The sequence below is a fragment of the Saccopteryx leptura genome, chromosome 6, assembly GCF_036850995.1.
Source record: "Saccopteryx leptura isolate mSacLep1 chromosome 6, mSacLep1_pri_phased_curated, whole genome shotgun sequence".
Lineage (NCBI taxonomy): Eukaryota > Metazoa > Chordata > Mammalia > Chiroptera > Emballonuridae > Saccopteryx > Saccopteryx leptura.
The window spans coordinates 121,882,752-121,903,670 of NC_089508.1; the positions used below are offsets into that span (position 1 = coordinate 121,882,752).

The following is a 20,919-nucleotide window of genomic DNA, read 5'->3' on the forward strand; positions in this document are numbered from 1 at the left end:
ATTTCTAACAGTTTTAAGTTCCTTGCCTGCTAAATTTTTCATGTCATTTCTGGGTACTTCTGTTGATTCATTTTTTTCCCACTTATGAGTCATTTTTCCTTTTTATGTCTGATATTTTGCTTGGATGCCAGGCATTTTTTACATTGTTGAGTCCTGTATTTTTTTTTTTTAATTATGTTGGGGTTTTTGTTGTTTTTTTACAGAGACAGAGAGAAAGTCAGAGAGAGGGATAGATAGGGACAGACAGACAGGAACGGAGAAAGATGAGAAGCATCAATCATCAGTTTTTTGTTGCGGCACCTTAGTTATTCATTGATTGCTTTCTCATATGTGCCTTGACTGTGGGCCTTCAGCATACCGAGTAACCCCTTGCTGGAGCCAGCGACCTTGGGTCTAAGCTGGTGAGCTTTGCTCAAACCAGATGAGCCCGCACTCAAGCTGGCGACCTCAGGGTCTTGATCCTGGGTCCTCTACATCCCAGTCCGACGCTCCTATCCTCTGCGCCACTGCCTGCTCAGGCGAGTCCTGTATTTTTTAATTATTCTTATTCCTTTATAGAGTATTGGGCTTTGATCTGACACATAGTTAATGTATGTGAAATCAATTTAATCCTTTTGAACTTTGCTTTTAAGCTTTGTCAGGGCAGATCTCCACTAATAAATAAGGCATGGCTTTTCTAAGAACTCTACCCAATGCCCTTGTATTACAGTGTCTCTTAACTTTGGCTGGTGAGAACATAAACTCTTCCCACCACTGTGTATGCTCCACTACTTTCTAGTGTTCTTTCTCTAGCCTTGTGCAGTTTCACACCACACTTGTGAAGATCATTACTCAACCAAAGACTTGGGTAATGTCTTGGCATACCCCTTTGCAAATTGGTGGTGCTTTCTCTGTGCAGTTCCTTTATCTCTGGTACTCTGCCCTGCAAATTGTAGCCACTTCGGGCTCCCCAAACTCTCTGTCTCCTCAACTCAGGGAGACTACTGGATTCGGGGTTCCTCCACACTGTGATACAGCCTAAAAACTCTCCAGGTTATTAACTGAGGCAATGACAGTTCTTATCTCATTTTTCTCTTCTTTCAGGGATCACAGTCCTGAATTGTTTACTGTCCAGTTTTTGAAAACAGTTGTTTCATAGGTTTTGAACAGTTTCCTAGTTGTTTACAGTGGAAAGAAGTTACATTGGGATGGCTGTTTAATCCTTTGTGGAAGAAGTAAAAGTTTATCATGTTTTTTAATACCACAAGGACAGTTTACAGATATACAATAGTAATCAATGGAAGCTGAGTTAAAGGGAGAAAAATATTGGGATTATATGAATTTATAGGTTCCTCCTCTCTGAATCTATTAGAAATTGAATGGGATTTTTATTTTCTACATTGTATAACAACTCATATTTTCCAAAAATCATTCTTTTGGAAGTCTTTAAATTTATTTTTCTTTCTAGAAGAAGTTATGAGAAGCATATTAGCCTCTTTGTAATTCATTGATGTAGTGGCAGCTTCTGAATAAAGAAGGGTAAAAAGGAAAATACTATAAAGACAATCATAGTTATATAGTATACTAATATGTCCTTTAGAGGTTGATATGGTAACTATCCTCACAACAGCAGTTTATACATCCTTTTTTTCCAATGGGTATAAATCATTTATTTTTAAGGTGATGTCTTCCTTCAAAATATTTTTAAGAGTACAGTTTTTCTGGTAGTCACATGGAAAGATGATTAAATCGACTAGAGTGACTAATTTAGAATTTTTTAGAAGTCAAGAAAAAACAGTTTATATCCTTCTAACATTTTCTTTGATATGTTCTACATTGGCTGTTTTATAACCTTTCCCCATTTACCAGTGGGATTCTTAATGTTTTATTTTCTATTTATATGGGATTCTTTTATTTATATATATAGATATAGATATAGATATATATTGATATATATATAAAGTAACTAATACTTCTTACATGTTTTTCTCATTATGTTGGTTTTTCCTTTTTAGTGAGATGGGCTATTATTATTAAATATCAAGTTTTTGTTTTTATGTAATCTAATTTTTTTCTAATTGATTCAGTTATTTCTGAGTTTAGGAATTCATATCCCTCAGAACTTAAATGAAATTTTGTTGCACTTTCATACTAATTTTACCTTGATTTGATGTTTTAGTATGTAATGGTATCTACAGAAATCTTTAGTCTATTGAGAAGCCCTTGCGTCTCTCCTTTTCACAGCAAGTTTTTTAAAGATTTGTCTGTATTTACTATCTCTTTCCTCACATCCAATCAGATCTCATCACACCACATAAAATGAATACCTTGTTGCTCCATTCTGAATACCATGTTGCTAAGCCAAATGGACATATATAGTCCTTATAAGACCTCAAGGCAGTATTTGACACTGCTCTGATCCCAATATTCTTTGTAAAGTGGTTATCCTTTGTCTCTGTGATCTCTACTCTCCTCACTTTTCTCTAACTTCTGACCCCTCCTCTGTAGCCTCATTCTTCTCTAGTTTAATTGTTGAAGTTCCTCACAACTTAACTTTTTGCCTGCTTTTCAGAAACCTCAAGCTCAACATATGCAAAGTAGAGTTCATAATCTAAATATTCTACCACGTCACTTCTCTTCCCCTGACCCCCCAAAAAAACTAATTAATTACTGATTCATTTCTAAGAATCCCTATCTAAATGAAAAGCTCTACCATCATTGCAGTTCCACAACTCAGAAAATTTAGGAATTATTCTTGACTACTGTCTCTCCCTCACCCCTCCCCATATCTAATCCAGCACACCTTTCTGTTCATCGTAGTTCCTAAATGCAGCTTTACGAATGTCCATTTTCTTCACTTCTCCCACCAAAAACCCAGTTTAAGCTACCATTATTTCTCATCTCTGTTAACTAAAATACTCTCTTACCAGTCTTCCTAATTTGACTCTACTTCTTTTCAGGTTGTTCTAACACTGCAGCAGTGTTTTCCAGACACAAACTTAATCATGTTATTTCCTGCTTAAAACCATTTTGGGGTATTTCATTGTTTTGACAACAAAAACCAGAATTTTATTTGACATAGAACTTTATATATCTCTACAGCCACATTTCATTTCTGGACTCTGGATTCCTTTCACTGTCTTAAGCTCACTTTGCTGCCCTTAGCATGTTTTTAGAGACTCTATACGTACATGCATTTCCTTAGTCCTGTAACACCTTTCCTCACCCTCCTCCTTGTTAACTTCCAAGTATCCCTAAGATCCTTTTTTTTTTTTTTTTTTTTTCATTTTTCTGAAGCTGGAAACAGGGAGAGACAGTCAGACAGACTCCCGCATGCGCCGGACCGGGATCCACCCAGCACGCCCACCAGGGGCGACGCTCTGCCCACCAGGGGGCGATGCTCTGCCCATCCTGGGCGTCGCCATGTTGCGACCAGAGCCACTCTAGCGCCTGAGGCAGAGGCCACAGGGCCATCTTTGCTCCAATGGAGCCTTGGCTGCGGGAGGGGAAGAGAGAGACAGAGAGGAAAGCGCGGCAGAGGGGTGGAGAAGCAAATGGGCGCTTCTCCTGTGTGCCCTGGCCAGGAATCCAACCCGGGTCCTCCGCACGCTAGGCCGACGCTCTACCGCTGAGCCAACCAGCCAGGGCCCTAAGATCCTTTTTTTTTCTTTTTTTTTTTTTTTTTGTATTTTTCTGAAATGAGAAGTGAGGAGCGGCAGAAAGACAGACTCCCGCATGAGCCCAACCGGGATCCACCCGGCATGCCCACCAGGGGGTGATGCTCTGTTGCTGCGGAAGCCGTTCTAGAATGCACCTGAGGTGGAGGCCATGGAGCCAGCCTTATAGCGCCCAGGCCAACTTTGCTCCAATGGAGCCTTGGCTGTGGGAGGGGAAGAGATAGATAGAGAGAAAAGAGAGGGTAAAGGGTGGAGAAGCAGATGAGCGTTTCTCCTTTGTACCCTGGCCAGGAATCGAATCTGGGACTTCCACACGCCAGGCCAATGCTCTACTGCTGAGCCAGCTGGCCAGGGCCTCCCTAAGATCCCCTTTTAATCAGTTTATTTAACAAAGGCTCTCTGACTTACACAGTGTCAGATACCACCCCCATGATAGTGACACCATATGCTTGTCCTTCACAGCACTTGATTGCTGTTTTGTCTCCGATAGAACGCACAGTGAGTGAATAAATTCATGATTATTCTTCAAGCTAAATTTTAGAGTCATCAGCCTTTTTAGTGAAACTAAAGTTATTACTTTGGAAAACTGGTATACTGTCAAATATTATTTTTCATTTATTTAACTCTTTTATCACTCCTGTGGGTTATACGTTTCTTTATTAAAGTTATCCTAAGTTTTGTTATAGGTGGACTCTCTAGTTGGTTATCATTGGCATTTAAGCTTTATATCTCTATCCAGTTATTAGTTTATTCCTGCTTTATTTAGAATTTCACTATTATAAAAATATGTTTTGTAACTAAAATGATCTAAAACTGAAAGATTTTTACATAATTTCTTTACCTCTATTGATCATAAGCTATAGTTTTGATCATAAAACTGACAAAGTTTCTCTAGATTGTAGTCCAAGAATATTTCTTCTATTTTTATCCCTTGTTCTTTTTTTAATGAGCAAGAGAGAGACAGGAAGGGATAGAGATGAGAAGCATTAACTCATAGTTGAGCACTTTAGTTGTCCATTAATTGCTTCTCATATGTGCCTTCAGCTAGGAGCTCAAGCCGAGCCAGTGACCTTTGGGCTCAAGCCAGTGACCCTGCGCTCACATCAGCAACCTCAGGGTTTCGAACCTGGGACCTTAGCATCCCAGGTCAATGTTGTATCCATTGTGCCACCACCAGTTAGGCCAAAGAGTATTCTTACTAAGAAGATATCTTCAGGACTGTGCTCCACTCTTGAGCATCGAATGTGTTAAGTTAACTGGTTTGGGAAATTTTTATAATTAATATCTGTATAAAACTTAGAGTTTATACAGTTCTTTCATATGTCGTTTTGTCATTTATTCATTCCTAACCCTTTTAAGGTAGGTATTATTATTATTACTGAGTCCTCATTTTTTAGAGACTATGCTGTTTCTCCTGTATCACATTGCTTTCCATTGTATGTAAAAATCAATCTGAAAGTATTCAATTGTATTCTAAGTGAGTTCCAAAGTAGAAACTTTCCTAGAATACCCCTTCTGAGTATTTTTATTTTTAATATTTATATTTTTATATATTAATTACTTAGACAATCATTTTAAATTATTTTTCTTATAGGAACCTCCAGAAGTTTAGCCTTTTTGGAGACATAAGTGTTCTACAACAGCAAGGAAATTTGTCAAATACATACCTCAGCAAGGTGGACCCTGATGGCAAAAAAATTAAGCAGTAAGTTACATAGTTAGTAGAAAGGGGTTTATGTTATAATAATTTCAGTTTTTTGAGAAATTGTAGGATATGATCAGAAGAGTAATGATTATTTTTCTAAAAATAACGTTCTGGAAATGTCTTAACTATGATAAACAGTAATCATTATATGCCATTCCATATCATAAATTTTAAGGTGAGTCAAAGAATTTTCTGGGTAATTATTGCTTTGTAAAACTTATTTCTTTGCTTGCTTTTGCTATAACATAAATTGTATATCACCACTCTTTTCTGCCATACTGGTATAAAATGCCGCTTTCCCTTAATGTATATTTATCATATCTATATGTTTAATACATATTATTCAATATATATTAATACATTTATAATAATACTTGTGGGCTGGATAGAAATTAACCAGTGAGAGAAAATGAATCTTAACTTTGCATGCAATTTCATTGCCTGTTTTGAAAAGACAAGATTAGAGCTAAATGTTAACAGGATTGTTGTCATGTGTTTTTCTTACAGAATTCAGCAGCTGTTTGAAGAAATACTGAGTAATAGTAGGCAACTGAAATGGCTATCCTGTGGGTTTACGCTGGAAATAGTTACCCCAACATCACTGTCATCTCTCTCAAACTCTATTGCCAACACCATGGAGCACCTGAGTTTACTGGACAACAATATTCCTGGTAACAGCACCCTTATCACTGCTGTAGAACTAGAGCGGTTTGTGAATCTGCACTCACTTGCTCTGGATTTCTGCGACTTCACAGCTGAGATGGCAAGAGTCTTAACTGACAGCAACCATGTGCCTTTACAGCGACTGTCTCTCCTGGTCCACAATGTTTCCGTGATGCACAAGTCTCTGGACAACATGCCAAATGATGAGCATTGGAAAGCCTTGTCACGAAAGAGCACCAGCCTTCGGGTCTATATAATGGCTTTTGATACCAAGAGTGAAGATATGTTAAAGATTCTGAAACCTAGTATACCACTAGAGAGAATTCATTTTGACAGCTACATCACTTGTGTTTCAGGAGCTATTGTTGATCTTATATCTAGGCAGTATGACAAGTTTCTCACTCATTTTATATTAATGAATGATGTGATTGACACATCTGGTTTTCCAGATCTTAGTGACAACCGAAACGAAGATCCATTGGTTTTATTAGCGTGGAGGTGCACAAAGCTCTCTCTTCTGGCAATTCATGGTAGGTGACTGTTGTTCACTAAAATGTGATATGAATATTATGACTAAAATGTTTTATGCTCTGACCAGGTGGTGGCGCAGTGGATAGAGCGTCGGACTGGGATGCCGAGGACCCAGGTTCGAGACCCCAAGGTCACCAGCTTGAGTACAGGTTCATCTGGTTTGAGCAAAAGCTCACCAGCTTGGACCCAAGGTCACTGGCTCAAGCAGGGGTTACTCGGTCTGCTGAAGGCCCACGGTCAAGGCACATATGAGAAAGCAATCAATGAACAACTAAGGTGTCGCAATGCGCAACGAAAAACTAATGATTGATGCTTCTCATCTCTCTGTTCCTGTCTGTCCCTGTCTATCCCTCTCTCCGACTCTCTCTCTGTCTCTGTAAATAAATAAATAAATAAATAAATAAATAAATAAAATGTTTTATGCTATAAAAAGATAGCACTGGCATTTGTAGTGTTAAAAAATCTTATAACTTGCCTGACCAGGCAGTGGCACAGTGGATAGAGCATCAGACTAGGATGCGGAAGACCCAGGTTCGAGACCCCAAGGTCGCTGGCTCAAGCAAGAGTTACTCGGTCTGCTGAAGGCCCACAGTCAAGGCACGTATGAGATAGCAATGAACAATTAAGGTGTTGCAACGCGCAATGAAAAACTAATGATTGATGCTTCTCGTCTCTCTCCATTCCTGTCTGTCTGTCCCTGTCTAGCCTTCTCTCTGACTCTCTCTGTCTCTATAATAAAAAAAAAAAAAACAAATCTTATAACAAATTAATGTGCACATTTTTGTACTTTTTAAAGTTAAAGTGGTATACCACATACAAGTGGAAAGTCACATCTCTACCCTAAGTGTTCTGCTTCAGGTTCCCTATTTCTTCTTCCAACATGGGATTGATGGCATTTCACAAATATGGAATTTGAAATTAATTTGAGAAAATATACATATTTATATACAGCATAAATATATCCTCTAATCACAGATCTCTTAAAACGATACCTGGAAAAAAGAGAAATATGGGTCTTGTTTTCTTATCCATGCAGCTACCCTGTCTTGATTGGAGCATTTATTCTATTTACATTTAAGATTATTATTATATGTATTTATTTATTGCCATTTTATTCTTTAAACCTATAATCTTCTTTCTTGATTTCCCTTTTTTTTTTTTTCTTTTCTCTTATAGCAGGCCCTTCAACATTTCTTGCAGTACTGGTTTGGTGGTAATGAAATCCTTGAGCCTTATTTTGTCTGGGAAGCTCTTTATTTCTCCTTCAGTTTTAAGTGATAGCCTTTCTGGATAAAGTAGTCTTGGTTGTAGGCTCTTGTTTTGCATCTCTTTGAATATTTCTTGCCAAGCCCTTCTGGTCTGAAGTGTTTCTCTTGAGAAGTCATATGTCAGCCTTAGTGGTGGCTTCTTTGTTGGTAATTAATTATATTTCTCTTGCAGCTTTTAATATTCTTTCTTTGTCTCTTAACTTTAGCATTTTAATTGTGATATTACTTGGTGTGGGCCTTCTTGGGTTCATCTTTAATTGAACTCTGTGCTTCTTGAACTTGTGTAACTTTTTCCTTCATCAAGTTAGGGAAGTTTTCAGCTATGATTTCTTCAAAGAAGTTCTCTATCCCTTGTTTGTTCTCTGTTCCTTAAGAGCCCCTATGATGTGGATGTTTCTTCTTTCCGTGTTGTCACAGAGGTCTCATAGAGTCTGCTTTTGTGATTCCATGTATCTTGTCCTCTAAATCACTGATTTGATCCTCCACTTCATCCAGCCTACTTTTGATTCCCTCTAGTGCAGTCTTCATTTCAGATATTGTATTTGCCATTTCTGACTGGTTCTTTTTTATGGTTTCAATGTCTTTTTTAATGCTTACTAACTTCTCACCTGATTATCCATTCTTATTCTAAGATCTTTGAGCATCCTAATAACCATTATTTTAAGCTTTTCTCTGGTAGTTTGGTTATTTCTATTTCATGTAGTTCTTTTTTGAGGATTTCTCTAGTTGATTCATTTGGGTCATATTTCTTTATCTGACCATTTTTTCTGTATATTAGGTAGCTCTGCTCTGACTCCCAAATATGTTGTGGTGTTTGTATGAGGAAGATGGGGTCAATGGTACTAACCTTCAGGCTCTGAGTTCCTTGCTCTCGAAATGCTCCTTGAGAGTTGCATTTACCCTCCTGTTTGTTGTATGTGAGTCTTGAATGCAGTTGGTACTTTAGTGGGTGTAGTTATCTCTTCAGGCTGGCTGGCCTAACAGTCAACCTCGATCACATGTATTAGAAACTGTGCAGTGTCTGTCCTGTTGGGCATATTTATTCTTCACAGTGTCTGGTGCCTGCTAGATTCCTCCTTTGGGCGTGCTGCTTATGTAGCTAACTGAGTCTAGTGTTGGTGCATTCTGCCACCCACTACTGGTTGTCTTGGTTCTGGGTTGTCTCGTGCAGGATTCAGGTATGGGTTGCTATAGCCCACCATGGGCAACCTGTCTGGAGCTACTGCTGTGTTCACTGTTTGTGTCTGTGTTTTCTGTGCCCAGGTGTGTATGGGATGGGTTAGTCTATGTATAAAGGTCAGCTTCCTCCTGCTTAGAGTTGACAGCAGCCTTGTAAAAGGGCCCAAGTTCCATAAGATTTCTGTCCACTGTTTAGCTGCTCACCTCCTCTTGTAGGTGCCTGGTCTTCCCGCTGAGTCTTCTGTGAGTGTAGTGTGGGTTTATATGGCCTTGCCACACCAACCCCTCTACAGGTTGCAAGTTTGGTGGATTAGGGCAGCTGAGGTCAGGATGACAGTGTTAGTGGGACCCTCTACTTGGGAGGTCTCTTGGACAGGCACTGAGTACAGAGAAAGTGGCCCCTACTCCAGAGCCTAATTCCTTAGACACTGCTGGCTATTCCATTTCTGTTTCTGCCCAGTGAGGTAAGCAGCACGTTCACATTGGTTAGGGCCAATAGGCCCCTCTGCAGAATTTCTTCCAGCTGGTGAGACCCTGGTCTCAGGGAGGAAGACCAAGAGAGTTCCTCACTGGGGCTGACTGTGCCCCCCTAGAAAGTGGCTAAGCCCCTCGACCAGTCCCAAAGATAGGCTTCAAGACACCAGCACCTTGAATGTCCGTGTTCTAAGCCTTTCTCCCTTTCCCCTGTGGAACCTCCCAAGCAAGGCAGGATATCTGGGACCCAGGTTGGCCAACTGTGAAGCTCCACCCTGTCCAATGCTAATGCAAGCCACTTTGCAGGTGCTGACCACAGAAAGTAGTACTAGCCTCATCTTTTCCTAGTGTCCGACAAGCCCTCCTTTCAGACACGCAACCAGCAAGGGTAGTTGGGTCCTCCTCCAATGTTCTCCACAGCTGGCCACTGGATGTGCCAACCCTGGGCCTCCCAGGAGGGAACCCAATGCAAACCAGTGCAAGACACTGCCGTTGACTGGCACTTATCAACCTTCTTGGAGCTACAAGCAAACCAGAGGTTGTTGCTGCCTCTGCTGGGCATAGGTGCACATGGAAATACCAAATCAAACACCTAGTCTGGCTTTTACCCACACTAGTCCTGGGGAAAAGTCAGCAAAAGGTCCAAGTTTCCCTGAGAGCTGCCACCTGCTACCTCTCTGTCTGCTGGCTGCTTGTTAGGCTCAGCAACTGAAAAAAACCTCTGATAAAGTCTAGAGCCAGGGCTCTAGACTTAGGGATTACAAAATATGGTCGGTGTGACTCCCACCCCAGGGTCCCAGGTGTCAGTCTATCCTAAAGTTTTTTCCAAGTGTGGCCACTTGGAATACGGTGAATGTGGCCTCTGAAATCCAGAGATTTGGTCTACCCACAGTCCAGCCAGTTTCTACTGAATCTTTCGTGAGGCTGAATCACCAGTCATATTCTTGGGAAATTGTGGGGAAAAGCTCCAGCCTCAGCACCAGAAAACCAAGAGTCACTGACATCCCCTGCTTCCTGGCCAAGGCTGCTACGTCTCTCCACAGAGCCCAATTTCCACAGGCTGGGCAAGAGAGATTCCCAAAGGTGTGGCAGTTGCTTTCCCCCAGGCTGATGCTGCACACAGGGTACTGCTCCACCCAAGAAAGTTGGCAACTGCATTATTGGAGAATGACTCAGCAGAGGAGTCTGGTGGCCATTCCCACACACACACACAGTGTCTCTCCCTAGGCTGCCAGTTTCACACTCTCCTCACACAACTCTAGTCCTCTCAGCCCTCCCTTTGTCACATCCCCAGGGAAGTGGCTGTGAACAAGATTTTCTGTGTTGGCCCTTTAAGACAGTGCCTGTGTCTCTGAGTACTGTCTCTTTTCACAGACAGAAACCTCACTTCCGCTCACCACCAAATACTATGTGGACATTTCTTCTAGACTTTGGTGTTCTAGGCTGGGAGTCCCAATATGGGGCATAGGACCCACTCTTCTCAGAGCAGATCTCCTCACAGCTGACAGTCCCTCCAGACCTTCAGCCACTGCTCATTCCTGGGAGTGAGGACAGCTCTTTTTGCATCTCCACCCTTCCTACCAGTCTCAATGTGGCTTCCGTGACTCCTTGGTTATGAACTCTACTTCATTTAGTCTGAGGTTGGTTTTTCAAGATTATTGTTCTTAAATTTAGTTGTAACTCCAATTTGGTCCTGGGAGGCCAGAGTTGGAACATCCTCCTACTCTGTCACCATTTGGAATCTCCTTTGATTCATCTTGAATTAATTTTTTATGCATAGGAACAAACTGTAGTCATTTTATTTTTTTACACATGGCTTTCCAGTTTTCCCAGCACCATTTATTGAAGAAGCTTTCTTTTCTCCATTGTGTGTTTTTCTCCTTTATCAAAGATTTGCCCATATATATGTGGTTTTATTTCAAGGCTCTCGAGTCTGTTCCATTGGTCTGTACGTCTGTTTTTTTGCCAATACCATGCTGTTCTGGGGGGGGGGGGGTGTTTGTTTGTTTTTTAGAGACAGAGAGAGGGATAGATAGAGACAGACAGGAATGGAGAGAGATGAGAAGCATCAATCATCAGTTTTTCATTGCGACACCTTAGTTGTTCATTGATTGCTTTCTCATGTGCCTTGACCGTGGGCCTTCAGCAGACCGAGTAAACCCTTGCTCGAGCCAATGACCTTGGGTCCAAGCTGGTGAGCTTTGCTCAAACCAGATGAGCCCACGCTCAAGCTGGCAACTTCAGGGTCTCGAACCTGGGTCCTCCGCATCCCAGTCTGACACTCTATCCTCTGCGCCATCGCCTGGTCAGGCGATACCATGCTGTTTTGATTATCATGGCTCTACAGTATGATTTGAAGTCAGATAGTGTGATACCTCTGGCTACAATATTTTTCTAAGGATTGCTCTAATGGATCCATATAAATCTAGAGATTTTTGTTTATTTCTTTAAAAAATGAATTGGTATTTTAATGGGGATTCCATTAAATTTGTATCTTGCTTTGAGTAATATGGCCATTTTAACTATGTTGATTCTACTGATCCATGAACATGGAAAATTTCCACTTAATTATATCTTTTTCAATTTGTTTTAGTAATGCTTTATAGTTTTCAGTAGATAGGATCTTCACATCCTTTAAGTTTATGGCTAGGTATTTTGTTGTTGCAATTGTAAAAGTAATTTGTTTTTTAGTTCATTTTCTGAAATTTCATTGTTGATGTATAGGAAAACAGTAGACTTTTGTATATTGATTTTGTATCCTGCAACTTGACTGTATTTGTTTCTTGTTTCTAATAGTTTCTCAGTGGAGTCTTTGGAGTTTTCTATATACAGGATCATGTCACCTGCAAAAAAGCGATACGTTTACTTCTTCTTTCTCAATATGGATGACTTTTCTTCTTTCTCTTGCCTTATTGCTCTGGCTAAGTCTTCTAGTACTGTATTGAAGAAGAGTGGAGAGTGGGCATCCTTATCTTGTTTTTTGACCCAATTTTATGCTTTATTCTTGAGAATGTTTTATGTCTACTGGAAAAGAAAATATAATCCAATGTTCTGGCATAAAAGGTTCTGTAAATTGTTTCTGAATTTAGAGGGTAAGCTTTCAGTTTTTCACCATTTAGTATGGTATTGGCTGATGGTTTGTCATATATGGCCATTATTATGTTGAGGTACCCTTCATCTATACACATTTTATTCAGTGTTTTATATTTTCATAGATTTTTATAGATTTTTTTTTTTTCTGATTTTTCTGAAGCTGGAAATGAGGAGAGACAGCCAGACAGACTCCCGCATGTGCCCCACCGGGATCCACCCGGCACGCCCACCAGGGGCGACCAGAGCCACTCTAGCGCCTGGGGCAGAGGCCAAGGAGCCATCCCCAGCGCCCGGGCCATCCCTGCTCCAATGGAGCCCCGGCTGCGGGAGGGGAAGAGAGAGACAGAGAGAAAGGAGGGGGAGGGTGGAGAAGCAAATGGGCGCCTCTCCCATGTGCCCTGGCCAGGAATCGAACCCAGGTCCCCTGCACGCCAGGCCGACGCTCCACCGCTGAGCCAACTGGCCAGGGCCGATTTTTATAGATTTTTAGAGAGAGAAATGGGTGGGGGGGCAAACTGGGAAGCATCAACTTGTAGTACACAGGTCACAAAATTAGGGGATATTTCAAAATGAATCTGAAGCGATAAAAAGAAGTCTTTGATTTTTTTTTTTTTTTGTATTTTTTGAAGTTGGAAACGGGGAGGCAGTCAGACAGACTTCCGCATGTGCCCGACCAGGATCCACCCGGCATGCCCACCAGGGGGCGATGCTCTGCCATCTGGGGCATGATTTGAAGTCAGATAGTGTGATACCTCTGGCTACAATATTTTTCTCAGGATTTCTCTGGCTATTCAAGGTCTATAATGGATCCATATAAATCTAGAGATTTATGCTCCATTGCAACCAGAGCCATTCTAGCGCCTGAGGCAGAGGCCACAGAGCCATCCTCAGCACCCGGGCCAACCTTGCTCCAGTGGAGCCCCAGCTGCAGGAGAGGAAGAGAGAGACAGAAAGGAAGGAGAGGGGAAAGGGTGGAGAAGCAGATGGGTGCTTCTCCTGTGTGCCCTGGCCGGGAATTGAACCCAGGACTCCTGCATGCCAGGCCGACCTTCTACCACTGAGCCAACCAGCCAGGGCCGATATTTTTTATTAAACAAGAACATCAGAAAAGCAAACAACAATGTCAAAGAAAGTTCAATTATGCAAATGAGATGCAACCTCCATTATTGTGATTGAGTAGCAAGTGACATATTAGTGGGGGTGAACAGAAGCATGTCAAACTGGACAAGAGTTCTACACATTGACTGTTCAGTAGGGTGTATGGTCACCCAAGACTGCCAAAACAAAACACGCTGACAGCGATGGGGCATGGACAGGATCAGGTCATCCAGCAGTTCTTATGGGATCCTCTGCCACTCTTGCTCCAGGACAACTTCCAGCTCAAGAAGTGTGGGAGGCACTGGACAGTTTGCCAGATGTCTTCCCAATGCATCCCAAGCATATTCAATGGGATTCAGGTCTGGAGAACGTGAAGGCCAGTCCATGTGTTTGATTCCTGCCTCCTGAAGCATGTGGTTGACAAGACGTGCATGATGGGGCCTTGCATTATTGTCCATGAAAAGAAAGTTGTTTCCAACTGCTCCAGCATAGGGTACCACTGTAGGGTGCAGGACCTCATCTCAATATCTGACAGTTAGTGATTCATTTCTGATGACGTGGAGGTCGGTATGACCACCAGTGCTGATGCCAGCCCACACCATGATTCCACCACCACCAAAGGAATTCTTTTCTCACGTGAAACATGGATTCTCTCATGTTCCTCATTCATGCCAGATCAAGACACAATGATTGTCAGGTTGTAGACTGAACTGTGACTCATCAGAGAAGAGGATAGTTAACCACTCATCATGGGTCCATTTACAATACTCATCAGCCCACTTTCTACGGGTTCTACAGTGTTCAACACATAACAGAATGCATACCATTGGTCACCAGGCATGCAGTCCAGCGCAATGGAGCCAATTTCATATGGTCTGGGTGCATATCCATCCTCTAGTGGCAGCAAGAAACTGTCCCCGCAGCTCTGTTGCATTGCTGTGCCTATTCCTTCTTGCCAATAAGGTCGTGCAGCAGTCATCTCTTGCTGTTGTGGCTGATGGGTGACCCTGCCCTCATCTTCTTCGTACTGTGCCAGTCTTTTGAAAGAGATTCCACAGTCTGCTGATAAACGCTTTGAGATGTTCCAAGTGCTATTGCCACTGTGATCTGTGCTTGACCAGCTTCAAGATGTCCTGTGATTCTCCAGGCTTTGAATTCAGGCAAATCGTGTAGCAGGGACATTGCAAGGGCTGGGAAATTGCAGGATGTGCACTTTCAAGATCAAGGAACATGCAGATACTCCAGTACTTGCAGCCTTTTGTATAGTGCATTTTCACCAATGAAATAAAAGTTGGTTTGGGTTTGCATTTCATTTGCATAATCGAACAACTTTGGCTTGTTTCCTTTTCTAAAGTTCTTCTTTAATAAAAAGAAATCAAATGCTTTTTTTTTTTGCTTTATATTCACTTTGAAATACACCCTAATTTTTGTGAGCAGTTTAGTTGCTTCTCATATGTGCCTTGATTGGACAAGTTCTGTGTTTCAAAAGGGGTCCTCAGCATTCCAGGTTGTTGCTCCATCCACTACGGCATCACAGGTCAAGCTTATTGCGTGTTTTAAACATAAATATGTTGTTTCTTATCAGATATTTTTTCTGCATCTATTGACAGGATCATTTGATTTTTGTCCTTTGTTTTGTCTATCTTGTTTATCACATTGATAGATTTGCGTATGTTGAGCCATCCTTGTGCTCCGGTAATGAATCCCACTTGATTGTAATGTAAATTTATTTTTGCAGTTAAATTCTAATTTCAGAACATGATGGTCAGAAAATATGCTTGGTATAATTTCAGTCTTGAATTTGTTGAGACTAGTTTTTTGACCCAAAATGTCCTCTATTCTTGAGAATGTTCTATGTGCACTGAAAAAGAATGTATAATCTGATGTTCTGGGTGAAAGATTCTGTAAATGTCAATTATGTCCATTTGATCTAGTGTGTCATTTAAGGCCAATATTTTTTATTGATTCCTGTTTGGATGATCTAACTAAAGTTGTCCATGGAGTGTAGGTCTCCAACTATGACTGTGATTTTATCTGTTTCTCCTTTTACTTATAAGTAGTTGTCTTCTATAATCTGAGACTCACAGATTTAGTGCCTATTAAGAAGTGTTATGTCTTCTTGATGTAATACTCCATTTATCATTATGAAATGTCCATCTTTGTTTCTTGTTACCTTTGTTGTCTTGCAATCAGTATTATCAGATATAAGTATGACTTTACCTGCTTTTCTTTGGGTATTTTTTTCTTTAGAAAATCATTTTCCAACCTTTCATTTTGAGTGTACTCTTCTCCTTGCAGCTTAGATGTGCCTCCTAAAGGCATCATATGGTTGGGGTTGTTTTTTTATCCAATCTTCTACTCTGTGCCTCTTTATTAGTGAGTTCAGACCTTTTACATTTAGGGTAATTATTGATGCATAAGGATTTCCTATAGGCATTTTACGTTTAGTTTTCTAGTAATTTAGTGTCTTTTTTGGTTCTCTTTTTGTGTTTCTGTCTGTTTGCTTGGTTTTTGGTGCTCTTCCATACCTCTTTCTTCTGTTTTCTCTTTTATTTTTAAAGATTTTATTTATTGATTTTAGAGAGAGGAGAGAGAAGGGGGGAGAATCAGGAAGCATCAATTCGTGTCAACTCGTGGTAGTTGCTTCTTGGTATGTGCCATGACTGGGCAAGCCCTGGGTTTTGAACCAGCAACCTCAGCATTTCGGGTTAATGCTTTTGAGAAAAATGTTTCATGTATACAAGAGTCCTTTGTCTTATCAGTGCTTCTGCCCTCCCTCTCCTTTACTACTTCAGACCTTTATCCTTTCCTCTTTTATGTTTTTGTTGTCACAGAGTATGCTTGTTTATATTGTTAGCTTTTTGGAGCTTTTACTTGTAGTTTGGATTTGTTTTGTTCTTTGTATCTGGTCAAATAACCGCCTGGAGTATTTCCTGCAGTGGGCATTTTCTGGTGATAAGTTCCCTCAGTTTCTATATGTTTGGAAAACATTTTATTTCTCTTAAGATAACTTTGATAGATATAGTATTCTTGGCTGGTAATCCTCTCTTTCTGTACTTTGAATGTTTGAGTCTTATAGAATTTCTGCTGAGAAATCTGATGATAACCTAGTGGGCTTTTTTTTATGTATGTTCTTCTTTTCCCTAGCTGCCTTGAGAATTCTTTTGTTGTCGAATTTTGACAATTTTATTACATGTGTCTTGGAAAAGGCCTGTTTGGGTTTAGATAACTACGTGTTCTGTTTGTTTCTTGGATTCGAGGATCTAACTCTTTCCATAGACTCGGCATATGGATGTCCCAGGTTCAACTGGCAATCAGGGCATTCAAGAGTAGTGACCATCTGCTTCTCCCCCCTCCTTCTCCTTTTCTTCTCCCTCCTCCCCCCTTTCTCTCCCTCTTCTCCTCCCACAGCCAGTGGCTCAAATGGTTCAAGCATTGGCCCCAGGTGCTGAGGATAGCTCAGTTGGTCCCAGCCTGTCAGCTTCAATGCTAAAAATAGCTCAGTTGATTGAGCATCTCATCCCAGATGGGGATTGCCAGGTGGATCTCGGTCAGGCTGCATGTGAGAGTCTGTCTCACTATCTCCCCTCCTCTCACTTAAAAATAATTTGACTTTACTAAATGTGTTTATATCAAATTGTATTACAGCACCATCCATTCACCTCCCACAGTAATGTTCTTGGAGACATCAAACTTCTTGGTTTATTTTCTGGCTAAGCAATCATACTTCCTTCTCGAATCTTAGTATATATGATAATTGTGATAAAAATTTGCAGAAAAGACTAATCATATAAACAAAATAAAATACAAGGCACTTACAGTGCTTGTGTTTTGCTTATTTTTAAGGTTACACAGTGTGGGCACACAACCTCATCGCCATTGCTCGTCTTCGTGGCTCTGATCTAAAAGTACTTGAAGTCACTGAAGAAAGCATTGATTTTGACCAAGGTGAACTGGCCGACCAGGATGTGGATCCAGTGCATAACCTTATTGAGCAGGTATCCCTGGGCCTGGGTCAACCTTGGCACGCAGTCATGGACATCGAAGCACTCAGTGTCTTCACTGAACCAAATCGTCATTTTTACAGAGAGATGCAAAGCTTCAGTGAAGACATTTAGCTTTTTTTTTTAATGTACAATTCCTGTGGTTACATATGCAAGTAGGGTCCTATTATGTTTTTTTCAGTAGTGTAAATTAATCCCTTTGTGCTGTGTTCAATCAGTATTGCTTCATAGAATTATATATGTATGTTCTATTTCTTGATCAAAGAACGCAGTCGGGTATTGGTTTAGAAGTTCAAAGTGACAATGTGTAGGGCTTTCACGGTTAATGGACTTATTACAAAACTTTAAGGATGTACAACTGAAGGTTGTCTGAGGTTGCTGGCTAACTTTATTTTTCACTGAGTTACTCTGCCTTTTTGATGTTCTTATTCTTTGTGTGTCAGAGTTCAGAACTCAGGAGCCAAAATATTTTTATACATATATAGATTATATCCATAGCCTAGTAGATTTGTATGTAATGCACTGCATTCATGCATTCTAATAGCATTTCATTAATTTTTATTTGAAATGGAAGGGAGGATAATGTCCCAAATGAATTATCTTTAGCAGAAAAGCCAATATTTTAACTTTTGTTATATATGTAAAATCGGTATCACCAGTTACCATTCTGAATTTTGTATAGTGCTAGGTTAGAACATTGCTTAACCCTTTCTTTAAATTCATTTACATAAACATAAATACTCAAATTGTTAGATTTTTAAAAACTATATCTGACACGATTTTATCAATTATATTATACATTCAAGTTAGCTTTTAAGTCCAGATTTAAAATAGTGGAGGAAGAAATAAACTATATTCCAGGGTAAAACCTCCTAAAAGAAAATAAAAAACCAGAATTGTAAACACACATGCTTGCAGACAAACATTAGTTCTGAAATCCCTAGCAACAAGTCACTGGATTTTCTCTGTCAGCGCGCGTGTCAGCTGCCAAAGAATAGACTTAACTGAAGAAGTGCCCACATGCTGGCAGGGGCTGGCCCACTCAGGCTAGCCAAATACTGCTAGATTGTAATATTTAAGGTCGAATTTCGACCTGTGGTACACAGCTGTGCTGTGGCTCAGTCAGCAACCTCAGAACTCTGAAAAACAAAACAAAAAAAAAAGAAAAAAAACATGCACCTGTTTCACTGTGAATAGTGAATGTAAAGGAAGAAAGGAAAAACTGAAAGCTTGTTCTATCACAGGTATGAGCTGCTATATGATACATGAAGAACATTCCATGAAGTATGTTTTAAAACCTTGTTATATCTGAGAGGCTTTAAAAGCCAATTTAACTGTTTCAGGGCAACCGCGGTACAGACGTGGTCTCTGTGAGACTTCCACCTGACCCTAGTTTTAAGTGGTACGAATGTTGTGCATTTAATGTTAAAGGACAGTCTGCAATAATAAAGTAGCCAACATGGGTGCCCAGCAGTGCTGAGACCTGGCTGCTCTATTGTAAGCTTTGGAAACACAATTTATGCAACAGATGTCCAGATATGATTCTATTTATGGAAAAAGTTTATATGTGTTTTACAAATGGTTTTACCATCTTATATTAAAATGACCTTTTGACAGGTGTGCACTGTTTTGTCTCCAGTGGGCACATACCCTGCAGATTTTATATGTACATCAGTAGTGTGAATCCACTGGCACAGTGTGTGTAAATGCCAGATGTGGTGAGATTTTATAAGTGTGCTCAGATAAATAACTCCTGACAGAAACTGTAAGGAAATCAGCTGAATGTTTGACCTGATGACTGATGTTATATGGTTTATGTTAAATGTATATTCTTTTAATCAATGAATAAAGCATTAAAAAGTGATCATTGATATATATTTTATTGTATATAAAGCATGAAAAATTTTAGTGTTAAATAAACTGCAGTAATCTTTACATTGTGTATAATCATATGTTAGCTCCTTCTGTAATCTGAGCAGCAAAGCTCAAATTTTAGAATATATCATAAGTCTTAGGCTGAATAGATTGGAGGATTTTAATTTCTTGAAGTCCCCTGACCTGTGATGGTGCAGTGGATAAAGTATCGACCCGGAACACTGACATCACCGGTTCAAAACCCTGGGTTTGCCTGGTCAAGGCACATATGGGAGTTGATGCTTCCTGCTTCTCCCCCCTTCTCTCTTTCTCTCTCTCTCTCTCTCTCTCTCTCTCTCTCTCTCAAATGAATAAATAAAGCCCTAAAATTTATTTTTAAATGTCTTAACTCAACTTTGGCAAAATACAAGCTTAAAAGCAAACAATAGACTGGTTAGCACAAAATCCGACTGTGGCTACTTATGTCAATATGCCAGTATTAAATAGTTCATAAACCCCTATATTGCTTTAGTTCAGCTTTGCAATATACATTCTTGGTTGTTTAAGCAAACACCTGTCATATGAGAAAGAAAATGGCTTTTCCTTCCATTGTTCCTTTTTTAGTCATTCCATATACTGACTCTTGTAATCACTGCCTCATCTTGGAATAATCTGGTGTTCAGAAAAAACTGTCATCATACCTGCTGCTTACTTGTTAGACACATCTAATTCCTTTCAATAATTAACATGTTTATGTATTTAAAATACCAATTAGTACTCAAAACATGAAAAAAAAGCCTATTTATATATGAGTAGCATATAGGTGAAGGTTGATATAGTAATGCCTGACAGTTTTTTCTTCTATAAGCTCTGACTCAAATGCTACGTGAACACAGACTCTTCCTTGAGCTTCAGTGTCCTCATCTGTGAAATGAGGAATTGGTTATCTAAAACTCTGATTCTTCATCTAAAGTTTCAACCCTTGTTGGCCAATAGCTTACAGATATGTACAAGATCATCTTTGAACAAATGTATTAAATAAAATAATCTCAAAACATAGCTTACTGAACTATATGAAATTTACATACCTAAAATTACTTTCACACACTCTCTCCCCCCACCCCCAGAATTAAAAACTTAGGGATTTTTGTGGCACATGGCTTGGGAAGGAAGTGTGCTTATGGTTGAACATGTAGATTTCAAATCTAAACTGCTTGGGTATTATAGCATGACTGAGATGATCTTTATGAAGTTAGTATATAAAATGGTGCTAATGAAGTTAACACAAGGTGAGGAAACCCAGTGACCACCCACACTGTCTATATCAATGCTTCCCGACCTCTTTATGTCCTAACAGTTGGAAAATACTGTACAACAAGCTGGTATAAACTGGA

The 20,919-nt window shown here is 40.1% G+C and overlaps 1 protein-coding gene across 1 annotated transcript in view; it reads left to right on the forward strand.

Moving 5' to 3' along the window:
- FBXO33 (F-box protein 33) overlaps positions 1-19,606 on the forward strand; it is a 37,908-nt gene extending 18,302 nt beyond the window's left edge. Inside the window, exons 2-4 of the mRNA XM_066341739.1 lie at positions 5,251-5,361; positions 5,869-6,554; positions 17,514-19,606. Of these exons, the coding sequence (XP_066197836.1) occupies positions 5,251-5,361; positions 5,869-6,554; positions 17,514-17,785 (1,069 nt within the window). The 3' untranslated portion in view covers positions 17,786-19,606. The remainder of the gene's footprint in view (positions 1-5,250; positions 5,362-5,868; positions 6,555-17,513) is intronic.
- The last annotated feature ends 1,313 nt before the right edge of the window (positions 19,607-20,919 follow it).